Genomic DNA, 21,428 nt, shown 5'->3' with positions numbered 1-21,428 from the left:
GCGCCTAGGCGCAAGCCCCTTGTAGATAGGGTAGTTGTTTTAGCGCTTATGACCTGTTTGGGTGTTGATATGTCGATATGACTGAGGTTATTGACATTTAAAATAGATCATACAGAGTTTGATTAGGAGTCTTTGAACTATGGTTTAAGTTTGATTGAGTTCGGGATAAAATCGGGTTTTTAGTCCAAGTTTTAAAACGAATTATAGAAATTAATGCATGAGCTCGAGCTTACGTCTAAGAAATGGTTATAAATGTGTTTTAATAAGTTTGATTGGCTTCAGGTCGAAATTTTGAGGTCCAGGGGTAAAACGGTAAATTAAGGTTTCGGGGGCAAATTGGTCATTTTGCACCCGGATCAAGTTAACAGTCATGGTAGCACCCTAAACACTGCATGTTTAAAAATGTATATGTTATTACGAGCATGAATTTTTATGAAAATACAAAATATATGTTGCATGCTTGATTTTAAAAAAAATTATGTATATGCATGATTTTATAAGTGATGAATACAATGACATGTTTTTGAAGGATGAGAGTTGGTTGTGACTAGCACGAAACGAACATGTAAGGCAAATGCTCAGTGGATGGATAATATTGTCGCTGATCTCTCCGCCACCGGGTATCGCAGTTATACATAGATGGATCCATCCACTAGAGCTGATACGAAAGTCACAACTAATGATCTGAATCAAATAAAGAAAATGAACATGTATATGTTGATATGATGAGATCTGTTATGGACACATTATGCTTGGACATTGTATGTTTAAGTTCATACTTATAAGATCATGAAATATATTTTAATTATAGCACTTTTTATTGTTGTATGTTATATATATGTACTTGTTCGATTCAGGTGTGTTGAGTCTTTAGACTCACTTGGTGTGAATGATGCAGGTGATCACGATGATTTTGAGACTGGAGGCGCCGAATACTGAGTAGGCGGAGCTGGGAGTGCGCACGATGACTCGATGACCTTGCATATTTCCGCACTATATGTTTATGGGTCATGGATGAACATTGTTTTTTTTAATACATTTTATATCTTTTTTATACCTTGATGATAGGACAAGCTTTGATTGCTGCGTTTGAGTTCTTCTCAAACAGTAGTATAGGAACTTGATGATATTTAGAATTTATTTAACTTCAATTATTTTTATTAAGTAATTGAATAACTTTTTAATACACATGGTGAACTGTTTTCATTCGCATGCATGTGTTAGAGCATTTTCAAAATTAGGTTGAAAAATAATAATAATTTCTAGCAGTATTTTAGTAGCACGAGTCATTTCAACTATCATATTTTTAAACGATGGTGGCAAATCGGGGATGGACATTTGATGCTTTTCATTCTACCTTATCCATATATTTATGAAGGTATGTTATGTTGATTATCACAGCTATTCATAAAATTAGACTATTATGCAAATCATTGTTTGTATTACACTGAAATTCAAAATATTATGCAACAAAATCCGAGTCGAAAGTTCGTCCTTGTAACCATGAAGCCAATCATGTTATTTTTTATTTTTTTAATATCCCTGTTATCATATTTATATCACGATTAATATTTAAAATATAATATTTTAAAAATTATACTTATTCGTATAATGTCAGTGAACAAAATTATAATTACATTAATATAATATAAATAATACGAATAAAATATTAATAAATTACTTGAATTACCTTCTCAAACGTGGTTATACGAAATTTGTAATAAAATCAACGGACAATGTTAATATCTGAAATAAATGATAAACATTAAGAGAAATATTACACAAACCAAAATATTATTTCTTAATATATAATTATAATATTATCAACAAAACTAAACATTAATCATTTTGGGCAGATGAAACGGAGGAAATGCGTGCAATTTAAAGGGAACAGTCAGATTCCCTAGAATCTGTGACAGGTTGTCACAAATCCGTGACAAACTCTTTTTCTTTGTTTTATTTTTAAATTTAGAATCCACTATAAATTTATACGGATTGCAATATTTTTACAAAAATCTCATTTTTACAATAATTAACTAAATAATTTTTAATTAATATTACTTTTTGAAAAAGCCCAAAACTCAAACTAAAGACTAAACACAAGTCAAATAAAGAATCCATGACAACCGCTTTTTCTTTAATTTTTTTTTTTTAGAAAATTTAGAATCCGTTATAAATTTCTGCATATTGCACTATTTTTACAAACATATCATATTTAAAATAGTTTATTAAATAGTTTTTAATTAATATTAATTTTTAAAAAAAACCTCAAAACTCAAACTCAAAACTAAACACACGTCAAATAGAGAATCTTTGACAACAACTTTTTCTTTTTTTTAAAAAAAAATTTAGGATCCGCTATAAATTTCTACAGATCACACTATTTTTACAAACATCTCATTTTTACAATATTTTATTAAGTAATTTTTAATTAATATTAATTTGAAAAAATTCTCCAAAACTCAAACTCAAGACTAAACACAAGTCAAATAGAAAATCAATCGACCGCCATAACTACAAGAATATATTATTAAAAGAGTGGGTCATATGTGAGCCCGTCTCACGGATCTTAATTGGTGAGACGGTCAACCGTATCCATATTCACAATAAAAAGTAATACTCTTAGCATTAAAAGTAATATTTTTTCACAAATTAAATGAGACATGCTTTTTTTTTCTTCTTCTTGTTTGTTAATTTAATAGATTTAAATAATTGTCACTTTTAAAAATATGTAATATTTAAAAATAAAAATTTGCATTTTGAGATATTAAATTGTACGTGTCTATATAATTAATAAATTTATCAAGTTATTTCAAATATAAAACATTATACAAAATTATTTTAGTAAAATAAATAAAAACCGGTGCAAACCGTTTGCTGAATGTTATAAATTATTAAAAACGATGTAAATATAATCTTATAAATTATTATCTAAAATTTATATTTTAAATTTATCCCGAGAGGAGCGTCTGAATGTTGTTCACAGACACTAACGTAAAACTGTAAAAGTGACCAAATGTGAGATTCCAATTTTATAACGGCTGAAAAATGTTTCCTTTATTTTTTAAGGTTCATTCGATTATACCTCCACAGGTAGTGCCTGAATCCATACATATTGCGACACGTGGCATTTTTCTTCCTTTTTATTTTTAAACAAAAAATAACCAAAAAATTAAATAAATTACAAAAATCATAACTATGGTTAAGGTTTTTGGCCCAATAATTCACTTCCCGCATACATCTTTTATTTACCACACACCTTCTCTTTCATACGCAAATGGATGGTCGTGGTTTCTTGAATCCTCAACTCCAGGGACCGAAACTTGAAACTAAAAAAATATCATGTTTCTCATTTGTTTTCTTCAGCCTTTCAGCATTTTTTAAAGGTGAGTTTTTTTACAGATTAATGTTCATGGCATTCCAAAATGTTCACTCCAAAAATTAATGTTCACTCCAAAATTCTCGAACCAAGATATTTTTTTTGGTAATGATTAACTACCTAAATCATGATATTGTCTTATTTACACATGTCCTGTTAAATCAAAACATTGTTTTCATTTTATTCCCTCGATTTCCTATTCAATCTAAGGTTGAGTGCGTAATATGTGAATTTTGGAACAATGAAACTCGCTGGTCTTAAATGCAGTAGTGAGTGGAACAAATGACTATGAGCATCGTAATATGTAAATTGAACAAATGAGTAGATCAGAAGATTGATGTAACTCGGTGGTCTTAAATATAGTTGTGAGTAAAATTTTGGAACAATGACCACACCGAATATTTTAAGGACTAAGTTGCTGTAATTATTTTATTTGTTGCAAAGTTTATTTTCCCTGAATATTTTCTTAATTCGCTACTTTGGAATAATGACCACCACGAAGGTATCCAAACAACTAAGAAATAACATAAGAAACATCTAATTAGTACATTGAGAAACAACTAAGAAACAACATAATAAAAATCTCACTAGTACATTAAGAAACTAAGCCAACATGTCAAAAGCAAAAACATAATAAAAATGAAATTATTAGATAAATAAATTACAAAAATTAAATGCTCAAATTGCGTGCATTAAAAGGAAAGGAAAATCTCAATTAACCATGGTATGGTTTGGGTTTGAGAGTTATCTTTTTTGGTTATTTTTTGTTTAAAAATAAAAAAGAATAAAAAAAATGCCATGTGTCGCAATATGTATGGATTCAAGCACTACCTTGGAGCATAGGGGTGAGCAAAAATTCGGTTAAACCGATTTAACCGACCGAACCGAATTAATTCGGAAATTCGGTTCGGTTAATTCGGTTTCGAAATTTTCAAATATCGGTTAATTCGGTTAATTCGGTTCGGTTTCGATTTTTGTAAAAAAATATCGGTTTAACCGAATTATTAAATAAATAATTTTAATTTTATTTTATTATGTTTTAAATATAATTTATAATATTTTTATATTTAATATTGTATTAATTTTTTTATGAATAAAGTGTTTTCTATTGTATATTATAATTAATTTTTTTATGAATAAAGTGTTTTCTTATGATTAAAATAGAATATTAATTATTAATTTTATATATAATTTTTAAAATTTTAATTTTTTTAGAATATTAATTATTAATTATATATATAATTTTTAAAATTTTATTTTTTTTAAAAAAAATCGGTTAATTCGGTTACCGACCGAAATAACCGATTTTAATTCGGTTCGGTTAATTCGGTTTTTGTGAAAATTCGATTCGGTTCGGTTAGTCAAAAATTTTCGGTTAAATCGGTTTTCGGTTAATTCGGTTCGGTTGGTAACCGAATTAACCGAATACTCACCCCTATTGGAGCATAATCGAATGAACCATTTTTATTTTTTTAATAGGGTTTTGGTAAATACTAAAAACACGTTTTGTCGGTTTCTACATCTGAATTGGCCCCGCTCCACTCCACTCCGCTCCCATTGTTCCGTTACCAAATACCCCGTAATAGGGTTCTTCCTCCCCGATCCATCTCCTGATTCTCCCGCCTTTTCTCTCTAAAGAAACCCTAGCGCTCTACTCCGAAGGAGCGATATCCGATACGCTAAAAATGGCCTTGAAAGTCACTTCCAGAGACATTCAAGAGATCGTCTCCAAGCTATCATCCGACAAGGCCAAAGCTCGAGAAGTAATCAAGAAGATAGATACTTGGTTTTTAACATGTTTCGGCTTATCCGGGAAAGATGTTTAAGTTTATATATTGATTATTTTGCACCTCTGTTACGCTTTTGTGTTCTGAGCAATCACCATAAACTCGTAGGAGTGTGTTCTAAACAGAATATATGGTTCATGTTATGCTTCGGATATTTTCGAGATAAAACTTTTACTGGCGTTTCTGTTTAGTTTCTTGGAGGGTAACGAGTTCGAGTTTCTTGTATATGAAATCATCTTTACATAATTTTCAATGATTTTGTTTAATAGGATCGAGCAATAAGTAGAATTCATACTTGTTGTATACTTTCCACACAGTTCGTTTGTTTTGCTGAAACATTTCCGATTCTTATTTCTTATCTTAGGATGGCATCGAGTCCTATTGTTTAATAGGCATTGAACAATATGTAGAGCTCATTGCCATTTTTTGTATCTATTTAAAAATGAAGGAAACCTTTTCTTTTCATTGTATTATTTTTTAAAGTTTGTTGGGTACATGATGAGAGTTTTTGATGTTTGTCATTACCTTGTTTTATTAATTTATTTTCCCCCTGAAACGAGCCAGTCGATAAACATAAAGATAATTTACTTTCTTTTATTTGATTTTAAATTATTCAAGCAGGGAGTCTCATTCACTACATGTGTTATGAACTTCGAGTCTTTGCGAGAATTATTGGAAATACTTATAATTGGCTTTTTCCGTAATTAAGTTTAGGGAATTTCATATCCGCCTCTTCAATTCTACAAGTGATTCATATTCTGAGATAATTTTTTCGTGGATAATATTTTGCTCATTTAGTGTATTAATGTTTTTTATCTTTTGGTTTATGAATACAGGAAGGGGTTAAGTTGTTGAATACATGGTTAGAAACCGATAGATCCTTTGGATTCTGTAGATATTTGTCTGATAAAACTTCAGTGCTTAAGCCCAACGAAGTTCCACACTGTAAGCATATATAACCATCTATGTTTAACCACCTGAAAGATTTCGTTTTATTTTATTGTTTTGGATGAATTGATGGTGTGCAGTTGCTTACAACTTTTTTGTGCAGCTGAGACTTGGCCTTTTCTTGTCAAAATTTTAATGCAATGTGCATCTTCCGAGATCTCATCCAGCAAGAAGAGATTACCGAAGTCAATTTTTGCGAAGACTCTTCGGATTATTGTGCAACGAGCCCAGGATGATGGGTGTTCAGGTTATTGTTTGAATTTTTTGTTTCATATGGAACATGAAAGCAATCTGATAATGCTGTGTTTGTTCGTAGAATTTCGTGTGGTGAATATCTTAGATACCTTTTTAATTTGAATGAATTTTGATGTATGCAACTATCTGTGACTTTATCTTAGAAAAGTCTTCCAAGAGTGATGTTGCTTGTCGGCCAGCATTAACTTGTCGTAAAGGTCTGTTCTCATTTCATCATGCGTAAAAACATTATCCTCCTCACTTCGAAAGGTCTTGTGTTGAATTACCACCAACATTTTCATCACTTAAATTTAGTGAAAAATAAGAAAATCTAGATGACGCTGAAGTGAAGGAGTCCTTTGCTTTTGTATCTAGTTATTAATATCTTTCTGAAATGTTGCACTAAAGGGGTTGACGCAGCCTTCAAATTTCTCCTTATCTTTCAGAAGAGGCCGCACATGGTTAAACTTAATTAATTTCTTATGAGTATTATATTGTGTTAATAATTCTTTTGCTTGAATTTTTTTTACTGTATACCTGACATGAAATATTTAAATTTTTGATTCACAAATACTCAACATATCTTGTCCAATGCTCCACCTCATCAAGGTTTTTAATTTGACAGATGCATCTTCTGAATTTACCAATTACATGGAACATAATCTATCCAAAATCGATATTGAGATTGGTTTATACCTGTAGATTGTAGCATGATTTTTAGAGATTTTGAGATAGAAATGATGCAGGTCTTTGTCTTCTTTGTAAATCATAAAATGTATTTTGTGAATTCAAAGCTATTGATTTATTTTGCAAATAATGAATGAAAATACTGAAATGCTCGGAATGTCTCTCATGAACAAAACCGCCTGGAGGGGAGTATGTTATTTTATTTATTTATATATAACATAATTATATTAAAATGGGAAATCAAAGAACATGGAGGTGGATAAGATATCCGCATAAGCACAATACCGGATGTAACAGGGAGGGGAGTATGTTATAAATTTGCTTCGTAGTTGAGTTGTTTTTTTTAAAATGATCTGAAATGGTGTTTATAGATTGAATGTTGATATTAGATAAGAAGATACACAAAATGATGAAACAGTATATAGAAATGCTGTTGGGTTATATCATATAATGAAATAAAAAAATATATAAATGCTCTAGAGAGTATTATATTGTAATTTCTCTCATGTGTGAGTTATCGTGAAATGACAAGATATGATATTATAGATTGAATATAGATAGCAAAATAAAAATCTAATGCTTGAGATGGAATGAAAATCATCCAACTGAGATTGAATGAAATTCATTAATATGCCAGTAGATCATATCAGGTTTTATATGAATAACAAGAGAAGCATCTGTTAGGTGAGATTGAATAAATTCATCCGATGATCAACATGTATCCGAAAATTTAAGGATAACAAATGGTATCCAGATTCTTGTTTGAAAGAGAATTATTAAGACCTGCAGATCTGCGAGGGGATCCACATGTTTCTGTATCAAAGAAACGTAGTCGTAGGTCATCATTGTACGATTTATTATTGATGTAGTTTTTTCTATTTCATTTGATTTCTTCTGTTTTACAGGCAAAAAAAATCTTCTTCTACATGTGGCTAAATCACTTTTCAATCATGTGTGGGATGTCCTCAAAGATGTTCCAAGTTTCCAATCTGAGTATGGTGTTATCCTTCGCTATCTTTTGGAAGTTACATATTATCGGTTTCACATGCGGAAACGAGTTTACTCCAGTGAGTGTACCTCCAGTAATTTGGCTAATACACTTATCTATATGACTGTGTGAATTTCATCCGCATATCGGTTTTCAATATGGACAGATCTTGTACTCTTGTACATGGAAAAGGTGGAAACAAGCCTGAGCACAGAAAATTTTGGTCAAATAAACCCCAAAGAAGAGGTTTTCCGCTTCACCTTGACACTTCATTCACTTATTGAGAACCCTCCTGGAGATATTCCTGATGATCTTCGAGATAACATTATTTCGGGTTTTGTTGGAATTTTTTCTCATGTAAGGTAACACATCGATATTTTTGTATTCCGGTTCCACCTTACACAGATTTCTTATAGTTATTATATTGCAATAATCGTCGACTTTATAATTTTGTTCTTTTTGCATGTTAGGGATGAGGGAAAAATTTCTCGCAAGCTTGTGGAGTGTATCAATACATATTTGTTAAAGGATGGACCAAATTTAGGTGGCAAATCCCTGGAAATTCATCAAGCAGTAAATCATTTCGTGTTTCGGTACTGGTTTGCTACTCATGATCGAAGTCTAAAGGTATCTTGAGCGGTACTAAATTGATGGTTTTGATTTAAAGTTAAATGTCTGTAGTACTTCTAATTTGTCTTTCATTAGTAGGATTCTCTTATTTGCTATGCAAAATTGCAAGTAAGTTTAACTAGAGGTGTGGATGACGGTTCTATTTTACTAGAACTTGTGGATGTGATGAGCAAGGAGCTTGATCAAATGAGTACTTCCAGCACCAATTCACCCTGGTTAGAATTATAACATGCTTAATTGTTGGTGGGTTTATGAAATGCTACTTCTCTGTTCTTGTTTGTGTTTTATTTATTTATTATTATTATTATTTTGAGTGACTCAATCAGGGGTGAAAAATGTGGGATTATGACAAGCTCACAGTTCAAGGTGGCGGAGCTTGCTGCCCTTGTGTTTTGCCGGGTATTTATTGCAGCAACTTAATTGTTGTGCCTTTTAAAGTTGATACTCCATTACATATTTGTGGTTGTGTGCTTACCAGACACGATATGGCTCTTTTGTATTTCATTGGGTTATGGGCTAGGTTTTATCTTCTGGTGGTTCTTTTCAACCTTATTTTATGTTCCATTCTCGCTAAAATTGTAGCAGATTACTCGTTAAATTTTGAATAATAGGAAGATGGGAAAAACAAAACAAAAAAACGAAAAGTCTGGTCATAAGTGTTGTCGCCATAAACGACGTGCCACAACTTAATTTTTCTTCTTCTTGATTTTATATAATTGTCATCACTTCATGCTCGTAAGAGGATATCTTGGGATATTAATGGTGGAGTAAACCACTTCAATCAAACTACAAATTGATTTCAATATTGACGATACCAAGTGAGATTCTATCAAATGAAAAATTGAGTTCTGAGTTCTGACCCTTTTTTGATTCAACAATTAACATGAATTTAAGCTTTTAAATGAACTAAAAGGGTTTAATAGAATTTTGGACATCAATATGTAGAATTCCACTTATATCATTTTGAGCAGAAATAAATACAATGTAAAACTGTTGAAGGCTTTTCAGCTGTGATATGATGCAAAAATTTTAAAACATAATGATAGGGAAGGACAACTGAGAGAACATAAGTAAATATTAAGTGTGATTTTTATGAATCAAAATTTGATTTCGAATTCTTTTACTTTTTGAAATAGTTTGAGATCTTTTTAGTTGCTACCATGTATTTGGTATGACTTGAAATATTCCTCTTTATGTCAATCTTGAGAAAAACAGTTTTCCATATTTATGGTCAACGGTTACAAGGCAATGTTCACTTTCCAGGTGTGCGCTAATACATATAAAAGCCCAGGTACTGAAAAACGAGCCCGGAGGGAGCATGTGGTTGTCCTGATAAAAGAGAGAGTCGTGGAGGGCAAATGGCCATGGTAGATTTCAATAGAACTTGTTATTTTGCGTAGATAAAAAAATATAAACATCAAATATCTCAATACTTAACAGTATCGGGTATCCTTTGGGTTGGTGGATGGTGTGATATCATGTTTTTTCCTTGTTCATGGATCACACTTTCAATGGCAAATCCGACACAATATTTTTCAATAATTTCCAAATTTGTTTTTCTATTGTTCACATTTGCATTCATGTTGCTACTTATTATCCACCATCTTGAGTTAAAACGAGCTAATATTCGTGGCAGGCATGCTGCACTTGTTTGTCTCATCCGCAATTATTCTACTCGCATCCGTAAAGATCACTTATTGTTTTGGTTTGACAACATATCTGCAAACTTTGAAAGGTAAAATTCATTGATTTTATTGTGAAATCTTGACTGTTACCTGTAGCTTTATTGACTGGTTTATATTTCATCCTCTTGTGACAAAAAAATTTGTGCTCCTATAGTCTATTTGTCTCCTTCCTGTGTGCTGGAGATGCGTTCACATTTTCTTGATATTTTAATTTGGTTAATATCTATACCTCTTCGTTGAGGGAGAGGAGAGCTGTTGTCTGTTTTGCTTTTTGCCTTCATTTCAAACTTATTCTTTTGGTACCAGTAGGGAACTATTTTTTTTCTTGTTAGGGTCTCGCAGGGGCACAATTCTCTTATCTTTGTTGGTTTGGTCATGTGCTTTGTAGGTTCTCTTTTTCCTTTTGCTTTTCAGTACAAATGTTAATCATCAGTTGCCTTACTCAAGTGATACCGCCATTCAGACTTGTTTCTAATGTTTCGGTTTTTCATACTTCTGATATCACATTTGCCCTTTCTGGAGTCCGCAGTCAAATTTTGATTACCGGAATTCGCTTGTTCTCGATTGCAGAATTATTAACGCTGCAACTTTAAAGCATTCTTATGATGATCTGTTCTGGACGTTGCAGTAAGTTGTCCCTTTACACGCAATAACTTCATTTCACTCTGTATAATTGAGCCTAAGAAATCAGTGTGATATGGTTTGCAACTGTAATAATTTGATGCTTAAACAAACACTATGACACCTTACTTTTTATTTGATATAACTTATTTCTTATGTGCAGAAATGCCTTCTAGTTTCTTTTTTTCTGATAAGAAACAATATTATTTTAATAAAATATTTTAATTACAAAAAGGAGACCAGAGGTCATCGCATAACAAAGTAAGAACTGGAATCATATTAACACAATATTAGACTCCAATCCCTAAACAAATCTGACGGCGAAAACATTTTAAACTCCACATTATTTGTAATCCAGCATGGAACCCTAAGTTTAATCTTGTCTCAGCACTCTTTGTTATTCATTTTAACTTCTGACCAATTTTATATTTCATTTGAACGAGTCTTCTTAATATTTTTCTCACCAGTTTTTTATTTTATTTGAAGGAGTTTGCTTAGACTTTCTTTATTGATGCTTTTTGCTGCTCCAAATGAGAAATCATCGCAGAAGCTAGCTTTTCCCATGAATGAGGTAGATCACATTATATATGGAGGAAAGATATAATTTTATTCAGTGTGTCCTCCTGGTTTTTTCAAATAATTTTGTTCCTTGGACTTGTCATTTATAGTCATATGCTAATTAAGAAGGATAGTTTTTAATGCAACTGGATTGTTGCTCATCAATTATTGAGAACATCTTACCTTCCTACTTCTCTCCCTTTCCTTTCCCTATCTCTTACTCTGATTAATAATTTTTTTCTGGCTCTTTCTATCAACGTCCTTTTTGAAGAAAAATGGCTCTGATTAAATTGTTTGTGTTTGGTTGGCGTCTGGGGATTACTAAGGATAATGAAAATAAACTCCATGAACTTTCTGGACCATTATATGAGGTATCGTGTTCGTAGGATGTCTAATGCAGGGGCCTGCTTGATATTCTTTTTTCTTTACCTTGTGCATATTTTGGTTTTATTTTTGTAAAAATTCTGCAGGTTGGCAAAGGTTGGCATGTGATATGGAACTGCCTTATGCGGAGTTTGCCAACATTTTGCAATCTCACCTCAATTGTAAGCATCCATTTGTGTAAAATTCCCATCAAGGCATGGTGTCTTCCTTTCCTCTTATGGTGAATTGTTAAGTACAATCCATCTACTTTGCATTTCATATTGTAGGAAAAACTCGGTACAGTTAGATCCCTCTCACGAAATTTCAATCCCATTTTGATAAATGCGTGTTTAAAATGAATGTATTTTTAATATGGCATTGATTATGCACTTAAGTTAGGAGAGAAAAAGCTACCCCACTTTTGTTATGGGTGATGCCTAAATTGAAAGTTAAGGATAGCTTAACGCTCTCTTAACACCAGTTTCTTCCTGTTTCCATTATTGTATAATGTTCTTCTATTTGTAATTATGATTGGATGTTCAAGTATTTATACAATTCTGAAAGCAACTTTTCAAGCTCTAAATTCAGTATTACAGGGTTAGTTGTGCTCTCGTCTTTGCAGGTGGATGCTGCTTTTATGCTGCTTTGTAGCATAATGTTGAGCGTAAGATTATACATAACTGTTTGCTTCTCTTATTTTGATTTGATTGTTTATTTGCTAGTAAAATGCTTGCTTCTCCATCATTTCAGTATAATAACTTCTTTGCTTGGCATTTACCCAGGATACAAAAGATTCATATCTTGTTCCTCTCGAGATATGGGATCTTCGGCTATTTAAACGCACGCTTTCAATGTGAGTGATTCACCTTTGCAAACTTTTTGTCGTTCATGTTGCTTTAGAGTATAAATCTTTCGTTGTATGTCGTTGTCGATCTCATCTTTACCCTAAAGTCCACTGAATAGTTGTCTGATATTCTTTCTTTGTTCCGGAGAGATACATGTTATATATATTTTTGTTCTTTTACTCTCTTGAATATGACCCGTGGTATTGTGAGATGGTTCGTGCAGCTTTTTTGGAAACCTCGAGCTACTTGTAATGTCAAGTTCAATTAATTTCTCTTGAGATGGTAAAGTGTTCGCTATTGGGGTCCAACGAAAAATATGACCTAGGTTGCCACTAAAATATGTCATGCAAAAAGATGCTTTAGGGTCACCAACCATGTTTCGGCAAAAATCCTCTGATGCCCAAGAGAAAATATGAAACGAGAGAATATTTGAATGCATAGTGCTTGGTGTAAAATTGGCATACATTAGCATACATTTTAAAATTTGTGTACGCTACCCACTATTTGTAGCTACAGAGGTATAATTTGTTGAGAAATAATAATTCACAAGGATTTGAAGTTCATCTCTATCCGGAAATATTGGGACAATCATTCGATGTGAAAAAGAGAACTGTTCAATCTAGAATTCCGACGTCAATATTTCTCGCCATTTGGACGAAACTACAAATTAAAAGGATGTAGGAGTGGAGTCCAATGAGAAACAACCCTAAAGGTCTGTTTATTAGATGCGTCAACCTCTCCAGTTTATAAAAAATCAATTATTCTAACATTGCATATATCATGTCAAGCCAAAGGCATATTTCATAATTCTTGACAGCATTTAATTCACCTTAATAAATATCTTAAATTTGAACACTGGTTATATTATATCAGCACTAACCAAATATTAATCATGTGTTGTCTCTTAAGCGGAGTAAGAGAGGACAACTTAGCAGACTAGTGTATTAAGTGCATACATCTTTCAAAATAAATTGCAACTCCTAATATCATGTGTGACATGGAATTATAGAAGCCTTACTATTGGCCTTCCTATATGCTACTTTTTTAAATTTTCATTTTATTTTGCTTTTAATATTGCTAGGTTATTTTTCAGAACAATCACCTTAAATATCCATTGATCTCCTCCGTGATGGTCTAATTATTCTAAACACCTTAAATAGTTATTTGATTTCCATGATATCTTCGATGGAATTTGTATGATCATATTTTCTCATATTTTTTACTATTGCCTTTTTTTTTCTTCATTAATATCTTGGGTAGAATTAGTTGGTGACAATTGTTGCTTACCTTAATCTAATCGAATTGAAGCTGACAACAATTGTTCTCAATGGTGCTGGTTCAAAGAGTTGAGTCTTTAATGTTTAAAACATCAGTTCTTTTTTATGTATTATCAAGCACTTAAATTCTATAATTAGTGAAGTGCAGTTTAGAATAAACATTAGGACGGAATAGTTGGTCTTATATGGATGTTGCTTTTTTTTTCCCCATTCTGGAAGCAATGTAGTATTTGTTTGTTGACATTTAAGTTACTATACATTCATAAGGATTTAAATTATGCAGTTACCATCAACTGCATCCTTATGTACAATAGCAATTTTTATTTTATAATTACGAAACTTGTAAGGTTTTGATTCCATTGTCGCCATTAGAATACCATGGTATATGGATTTACTTTATAGTATGTTTGAGTGATAAACTAATAACGATTTGATTTTCGCTTATGTTTCAGAGGAAGTGTTTCTCACCGACTTTTTTAAAATATGAATGCAAACTGTGGGGTTGTAAAGAAGTAGATTTTTCTAGTCCTATCATGAGATGGCTGATGCACGAATGCAATTTAGTTGAATACTTCCTTTCTTCTGGGGTCAGGTTTTAGAATGCTTTTATGTGATCAGATATTCGTGTTATCATGCAAACTTTTGTTTTAAGGGGAAAATTCTATGTGATCAGATACTCGTGTTATCATGCAAACTTTTGCTTTTATGTGATCAGATACTCGTGTTATCCCCTACAAAAGATTTGTGTTTGAGATTAGTTTTCCACCATATTTTATTGGTGTGCCATTTGTGATTATGTCAAAGTAACTAGCTGTATGTTCTCTCAGAATATGAACATTAATCTTTGATTCAAAGTTCAGAATACAAGAGTATAATTTTCCTTTAGCTGTCGTAATTCTTTTCCGATGATTTTATCCAATGTCCTGATTTTGGGAAATATACTTTAGGTCTGCTTTGTGCTTCATCTCATGCTACTTCTCCAGGAGAACCTCGTTGGTAAGAACCCATTATATTTCTCATTTTTGTATTCCTATAATAATTGCCAGAGTTCTTTTTTAAACGTGTGTATTTGATATTTCTCTCTTAGTTTCTTCTCTTACATCCAACCCGAAACATAACAACTATGCTGTGTAGAAACATATATGAGAGTCTTTTTTCATCAACAACTCAAAACAGAATGACTCAACTGTGTTGAAACATGGCTATTAAAGTTCACGTTTTATCTTTCTTTTGATTTCTTTTGTTATTTCAAAGTTGTTATGGTGGTTGGAAAATATCTAATGGTGCTCACTCTACTGTTGATATAGTCAAGAGTATGATGACCATGAGAAGCATACAGGTAGGCATCTTGTTGCAGTTCTAAATTTGTAGTTTTGGATGTTGGAATTTCTTACTCTAATATTTATGGCCATGTTTATAGACTTGGTAATAATTGATTGGTGCTTTAATAATTTCACAAAATAGGTGGAAAGAAAAGGGTTGCCATCCCATTATCATAAACTGCGAATAAAATGGTGTATTTGATTTTTGTGTCATTCCCTGAGATGCAAAGCTTGTTATTTTGTGCTTGTTTCCCGTTGCTATATGTCATAGTGGATGACTGTGTTAGTTATTCTTCCTCATGTATCTAAGCCTGCAAATTGAAATTTTTGGGATCTAAAAAAGATTTTCCTTCATTTTAACAGCTTTTCTTTATTTTAGCTTTTGAATTCAATTTGAATGGATTACATTTTAAAAGAGTGTTTTCACGTGTTATCATTTATTGGAAGGATCTAGATTGTATCTTACAAGTATTCGTTTTCTTGCTGCAGGGTGATCTGCAAGATTTTTTGTATCTTCGGCAGAACGTGTTACCAGCTGTTTTAGCTATACTTAACTTGAAGGTACATTCCAAACTAGGTACAGTGGCTTTGATATTTTGAAGTGATTTGATGAGATTGATCATAACTTTTAATAACCAAGGAATTTTTTTACAATCAATCTTCAAATGATTCTCTGTGAAAATTCTAGTCGATCTGCAAAAGAATGAATCCCATCAACGTATAGATTGAGAGACAATATATGATGAACATATTCAATTCTGTCCATCAATTTTCTAATCCCTAGTACTATATCCTTTTTTGTATCTCTTTACTTCTTTGCTTTTCTTTTATACATGTATAGGTGGTGCAGGATGTTGACATTGTTTAGAATATTTGATTGACCTCCTAATTACATAGGAATTCACAACACTGAATGAGCGGTTCGTTGTGCTGCTGCCGGCAGCTGCATATGCCCTTTCTACTGGTTCTACCCCTCTTCTGTATGACGCTTCAGGACTTCTGCCATTGCTCTATGCTACTGAGCCTATGGAGGAATTGGCCAAGGTATTATTCTTGCAAATCCATCCTTATAAACCTTTTGATCTCTCGTATAATGGCTTATCTTAAAAAGTTGTATCCGATGTCTGGTAGATTGAGGAAAGTCCAAGTGATTTTTTGGAATGCTCAGTTGAAGTTCTTGCGAAGATTGATATTGATTCTGGTCCAAAGGTGTCACTGTCACATACTTTTATTTTTTGCTACTTTTGAAATTTTAATAACCGATGGATTTTCACTGTCAGTTATGATAAATTTGTAGGTGAATTTGTTCAATTACTGCCAAAATGTACGATTGCCACTGAATCTAAGAGATCAGCTGCTTCATGAAATGGAGAATCACGTTCTTGAATGCATAAAGGAAGTAGAAATTGACAAAATGCTGTTATCAGAAGTTATTTACACATGCGCTCTCTTATCCAATTTCATGTTCTGCTCGTATTCAACAAGGTCAATCTTCACTTTCATTGATCCTTCCCATTCTCCGTGGCGGCAATAGTCCTTTTATATGTCCCATTACTTCACTTAAAGCTTTGAACTGCGTTGTATGCTCCTCTGTAAACTTTTAATAAGCTCCAAGTAATTGGGGCTTGAGACAAACCTGCACACGACGGTGTGACATTGTTCATTGCCTGCATGGTTACCCATCACACTCTTGTTCTGGTTTGATTAGAAGGTCCGTGTTTTCTCAATCACTTGATTGGGGATGCCAATTTTGTTCATTCCATTATTTTTTCTGCTTTCGCCAACAATTTATAGGCTTTTTGTTTCCATCTTATCTTAGTCATTTGTTTCGTCAAATATAATGTTTTTATGATAAATTTATTGACACGTTTCTCTTTAGCACTAGTTTGCATATTTTATTATTTCCTTCATTTTTCTCAAACGACTATAAATTTTTATGGATATGGTTTTCAATATTCAGTAGTATTCTCACAATGTTTCACATTTTTTCTTTCAATCTCAGGATCAGAGAAATTCCTCATTTCTTTTCTAAACTGGGTGAATCGTTGTTAGGATATCTAAATCATGCCATTACAATTGTGGAGAAATATTACAATGATGGTTTGTCTGGATGTTTGGAGTGGAACTCCATAATTAATAACATTGACTCAATGGCGACTTCTTTCAAAAGTTTCACTAGCTCGCCTTTTCTTAACAATTGCCAAGAGAAAAATATTGCAAGTTCTGGATTTTATTTTGGAATTGTTCAATCTTCTGAGAGGCTTCTGAAATCCCTTGCAAAACTGTATGAAGGATGTTCAGAGTGCAGAAGGAATTCTCAAGCAAAGCCAGGCTTCCCCGACTTATCAGACGCCCACTCCATTCATGATCCTTTGCCGCTAAATAGCAGAAAAAAATTAATTTTGGACGTGGAGTTGGATATGAATGGTGGGTCTATTGATGTAGATAGGTTAGGTATTGATGGTAGTCAGACAACTGGGTCTTCCATTTCTTTAGTGAATCAAAAATTGAATTTCCTGTCAATCATTTCAAGTTTTTTCCCAATTTTATCATTGTCGACGTGGGAAATCATGTTCAATCTTAGGGAAAAAGAGAACGACCCACAGGTATCTTATCTCATATCTTTACGTTCCATGTTTTTCTTGGCATTTGCTTTATAGCTATCATGCACACATGTACAGTTATTTCTGTTTCGTATTTGAGTAGGTTTTAGAAAACTTTCTATGCATTCTCAGCCGGCATCCTCACTGGTCTTCTTGCAGACATATATTGGATTTGGTATTGTGCTCTTTTTGTCGTCTCTGTCATTTCAATGCAAGCAATTTGGTGACACCATTTGATTATTCTAAAACTACCTGGTCTCTATTTGATTTCCCCTCCGCAGGTTACGTCTATGACTGATGTAGTAAATTCATATGAAAATCTTAAATTCCCGTGTTCTTATATACTGGATGGCATCTGTTGTTTGGTGACAAGCCTGTTGCAGTCAAATGGAGTTGGAACTCAGAATACTGTTGCATCTTCCTTTACGAAAAGGGAGTCCGAAGAGGTGTGATAGTTGTGATATGTCTCTAAGCATGCGGATGTTTTAGTGGTAAATTATTGATGGCAAGTGGGATGTGAGTTTGAGTTGTTGGTGTCAATATTTTTGTTTCTTACTTGATTTTGCTGACTTTATACATGTCATTTTTAGCTTTTGTCAGAACAGTCTTGAGGAATGCAATTGTAAGTTAATGTTTAATTTGTACAAATATCCAGCGTTAAAATAAAAGTTGAAGTAAAAAAGATACAATTGAAGCATAGTTAACTAGAAGTTAGGTCGCGAGAAATTAGGTTTCAGTTCAACGAGGACAAACCATGTGAAGAAATTTAGTGTGCGGAATTACTTGAGAAATAGTCATATTTAAAGCTTTCTCGTGGTAATACTTGTCAAAAAAATTGTTTTCTTTTTCTAAATTAGCCTATTGACTTTCAGTGCTTGACTTCTCTCGGAGATTTGGTCACTAAAGTCTTTGATAATAGTCTCTTCGACTGGTATGATCGTGCGAAGCTTGTTAACTGCATATGCAATTTTGTATTACTCAGACCACAACTTGCTCAGGTGATTAATCTTTATTCCCATCATGATTTTAAGTTGAGAAAATGTGAAGCAGGTTTATATATCTTGATTTTCTTTTTCTCAGTAATTAATCTTTAGTTCCTCACTTAGGTTGTCATTCTTTTATTCATTCTTTTACAGTTAGTGATCGACAAGCTATTTATGCTGCTCCGAGATCCTGATTATCGGGTTAGGCTTTGCCTAGCTCGTCGGATTGGCGTCCTTTTCCAGACATGGGATGGTCACTCTGAACTCTTCCAAGATGTTTGGTAATTGGCTTGAGATAGACATATTTTCAGTAGCTACGATAATTTATCAAATTTATTGCAGCTTAAGTGTTATTCTAAACGGCCATTGACATGGGTCAGGTCCATTTATAATCTTGTTTGTCTAACCACAGTTTCTAATACTTGCTCTACCGATAAGTTTCTTGATGCCGTTGCACATTTTGGACATTCCATACTATATTTTATCCGTGGACTAATGTTTTAGGCTTTTCTCCATTTTGTACAAGTCTAAAGTAGCCTTGTGTGGTTTAATTAGTGTATCAATTCATTTAGGATTTGCTCACATACAATGTGGTTTTCGATATGATTACATTTCCTTCTACTTCTAAAATAACATCGTTCTTGAAAATGTTACTGCAGTTCAAATTTTGGAAGGAAATTGGTTACTTCCTCCGGGGAGAAAACAGTTCGAGCACAGGAAGTTTTGTCTGTTGGTCCTCAACCTCGTCCGATTATGGAAACAATTGTCGTAACTCTTATGCATCTTGTACTGCACAGTGAGAGAATAGAGTTAGAGGTACCAAAATTATTTAGTTCTCGCGAACACTATTCCCAGGAATTGTCATTACTGTCATGCATCATGTATTGCCAACTCAAAATTTTCAAACTATTCCCATGAACCAGCCTAAAATGATGATTGACGCCGCTTCAAAATTTTCAAAATTTATTCAATGAATTGTCGATAAATTACTTTTAGCCTTTTGATATTTGAATTTTACATACAGGCAGTTTTTATGATATCTGTTGTCGCTGCTATCGATCCCTCCCAAAGGTAAGAGTGGAAAAGTAAAGTAGCCACATCTTTATGTTGCGTTTGACCTCGGCTTAATTTACCAAATATCCATCTGTATTCAGAGAACTAGTCAGTGCTGTGCTTGACAGTTTATCTAAGGAAGCATGCTATACAAACAGGACAAAGGTGATAAATACATTTCTGGTTGATTAATTTAATTACATGATACCAACTTTACAAATTATTTTGTGCTTTCAACATTTTTGAAGTTCTTGGAGGAGCTTATGGGGCCAATTCTTTTTAATTGGGTTGCTTGTGGTGTAAGCTTAGTTGCACTTGTTGAGGTAATGTCATATTTTGCATTCGAGGTGTTTAGCATGTAAATAGAAAACTAGACAGTTAATCTGATTGGATTTGCAGGCAAGAGACATTTTTACGTCGAATTTGGAACCTATGAACTTCATAAAATATTGTTGTCCGTGGCTGCTTCCGGCTTTGATCTTGCAGGAAGATGCTAACAGCTTAAAATGGGTTGCTAAGGTAGCTAGCCTTGCATTCATTTCCTCTAAGAATGTCGTAGCTTCATTTAACTTTTTGAACATTAATATTATTTTTAGATTTGTATTAAATTTTTGTCCAAGTTATTTTGGTTTAGATGTCTTCTATGTTTTCTTAATGTGGTGAGGTGTTTGATCTAATTAATGTTAAAAATGATGTACCTGAGTCAACGATTTTAGCATAGGGTAGTTGTATGTCTTGTTCGCTCGACGTGGATTGATCTCTGCGAATTGATAATACCCATGTCAGGATCATAAGATGACATTTTTGCTATTGAATATCTTGAACTATATATGCTGGTTTTTATTATTGTTCTTTTTCCCAGGTTGCTTGCCAGCCTTGTGCAGCTTTAGTTAAGAGTCACTTTGTGCATATCTTTTCTGTCTGTATGGCAATGCATTGCAGTAAGAAAGCTGGGTGGGAGAGGGGATCAAGAGTGCTGGAAACTTCTATTTTACTTATCGTTAATATCTCTGAACATGAAAGGGATGAACTCATTAAGAAGCAAATGGTACTTTCACTTACTGCCTACAACTTTATTTTTAACTTTTAACATCTCATGTTGAAAATCAGCTGCATTCGATTTGATACTTTTTGCATGAAGTTAATGTTGTAATTGTGTTTCTTTGAAATAATTTTCTTTTGTACTAAATTGTGGTAAAAATGAACTAATCTGAATAAAACCTTTGTCTGTTACACGTATGTACTATGTATCAAGTTTCAGTCTCAAAAAGCAATTTTAATTCAAATTTATGAAAGTGTTTTGTAAATCAATGGTATAATTTACATTCAATTAAAAGTTCAGTTTTTATACTTGACCCGCCAAAAACCTAGTTTGAACTGTATGTGATGTTTCTCAGCATAAGTGGATAATTCACACCTTGAACTAGAAAAGAACAAGATGATTTTTGAAGATTTAGAATTCTTT

At 32.8% G+C, this 21,428-nt stretch overlaps 1 protein-coding gene and 1 long non-coding RNA gene across 51 annotated transcripts in view; one reads left to right on the top strand and one right to left on the bottom strand.

Moving 5' to 3' along the window:
• Nucleotides 1–4,897: 4,897 nt before the first annotated feature.
• LOC140829354 (serine/threonine-protein kinase ATM) overlaps nt 4,898–21,428 on the top strand; it is a 52,119-nt gene continuing 35,588 nt past the window's right edge. For 4 of the 50 annotated variants that reach the window (XM_073192491.1, XM_073192509.1, XM_073192508.1 and 1 more), the window contains exons 1-33: nt 4,898–5,142; nt 6,003–6,111; nt 6,218–6,361; nt 6,513–6,566; nt 7,941–8,102; nt 8,190–8,385; nt 8,494–8,650; nt 8,732–8,868; nt 8,980–9,052; nt 9,917–10,020; nt 10,290–10,388; nt 10,909–10,965; nt 11,446–11,530; nt 11,844–11,888; nt 11,988–12,062; nt 12,503–12,544; nt 12,663–12,733; nt 14,950–14,998; nt 15,814–15,885; nt 16,222–16,368; nt 16,456–16,533; nt 16,622–16,809; nt 17,327–17,930; nt 18,031–18,102; nt 18,209–18,373; nt 18,800–18,925; nt 19,064–19,191; nt 19,570–19,726; nt 19,935–19,981; nt 20,065–20,128; nt 20,212–20,286; nt 20,363–20,482; nt 20,826–21,011. In XM_073192491.1, the coding sequence (XP_073048592.1) occupies nt 5,065–5,142; nt 6,003–6,111; nt 6,218–6,361; nt 6,513–6,566; nt 7,941–8,102; nt 8,190–8,385; nt 8,494–8,650; nt 8,732–8,868; nt 8,980–9,052; nt 9,917–10,020; nt 10,290–10,388; nt 10,909–10,965; nt 11,446–11,530; nt 11,844–11,888; nt 11,988–12,062; nt 12,503–12,544; nt 12,663–12,733; nt 14,950–14,998; nt 15,814–15,885; nt 16,222–16,368; nt 16,456–16,533; nt 16,622–16,809; nt 17,327–17,930; nt 18,031–18,102; nt 18,209–18,373; nt 18,800–18,925; nt 19,064–19,191; nt 19,570–19,726; nt 19,935–19,981; nt 20,065–20,128; nt 20,212–20,286; nt 20,363–20,482; nt 20,826–21,011 (3,966 nt within the window). In that variant the 5' untranslated portion in view covers nt 4,898–5,064. Of the gene's footprint in view, nt 5,369–6,002; nt 6,112–6,217; nt 6,362–6,430; nt 6,567–7,940; nt 8,103–8,189; nt 8,386–8,493; nt 8,651–8,731; nt 8,869–8,979; nt 9,053–9,910; nt 10,021–10,289; nt 10,389–10,902; nt 10,966–11,445; nt 11,531–11,843; nt 11,889–11,987; nt 12,063–12,476; nt 12,545–12,662; nt 12,734–14,949; nt 14,999–15,256; nt 15,342–15,813; nt 15,886–16,221; nt 16,369–16,455; nt 16,534–16,621; nt 16,810–17,326; nt 17,931–18,030; nt 18,103–18,208; nt 18,374–18,799; nt 18,926–19,063; nt 19,192–19,569; nt 19,727–19,934; nt 19,982–20,064; nt 20,129–20,211; nt 20,287–20,362; nt 20,483–20,825; nt 21,012–21,428 lie in introns of those variants that run through there. The other 46 variants (XM_073192504.1, XM_073192492.1, XM_073192484.1 and 43 more) reach the window with 45 other exon arrangements.
• Nucleotides 19,569–19,945, bottom strand: LOC140829359 (uncharacterized). Its single transcript, XR_012117446.1, has 2 exons — nt 19,803–19,945; nt 19,569–19,745 (listed from the first exon to the last, which is right to left on the bottom strand). It is a non-coding gene; the product is annotated as an uncharacterized lncRNA (long non-coding RNA).

The sequence above is a fragment of the Primulina eburnea genome, chromosome 4 (genome assembly GCF_022965805.1).
Source record: "Primulina eburnea isolate SZY01 chromosome 4, ASM2296580v1, whole genome shotgun sequence".
Lineage (NCBI taxonomy): Eukaryota > Viridiplantae > Streptophyta > Magnoliopsida > Lamiales > Gesneriaceae > Primulina > Primulina eburnea.
Note: the sequence above shows the minus strand (reverse complement) of the source record. Positions and strands in the feature narration are given on the sequence as shown.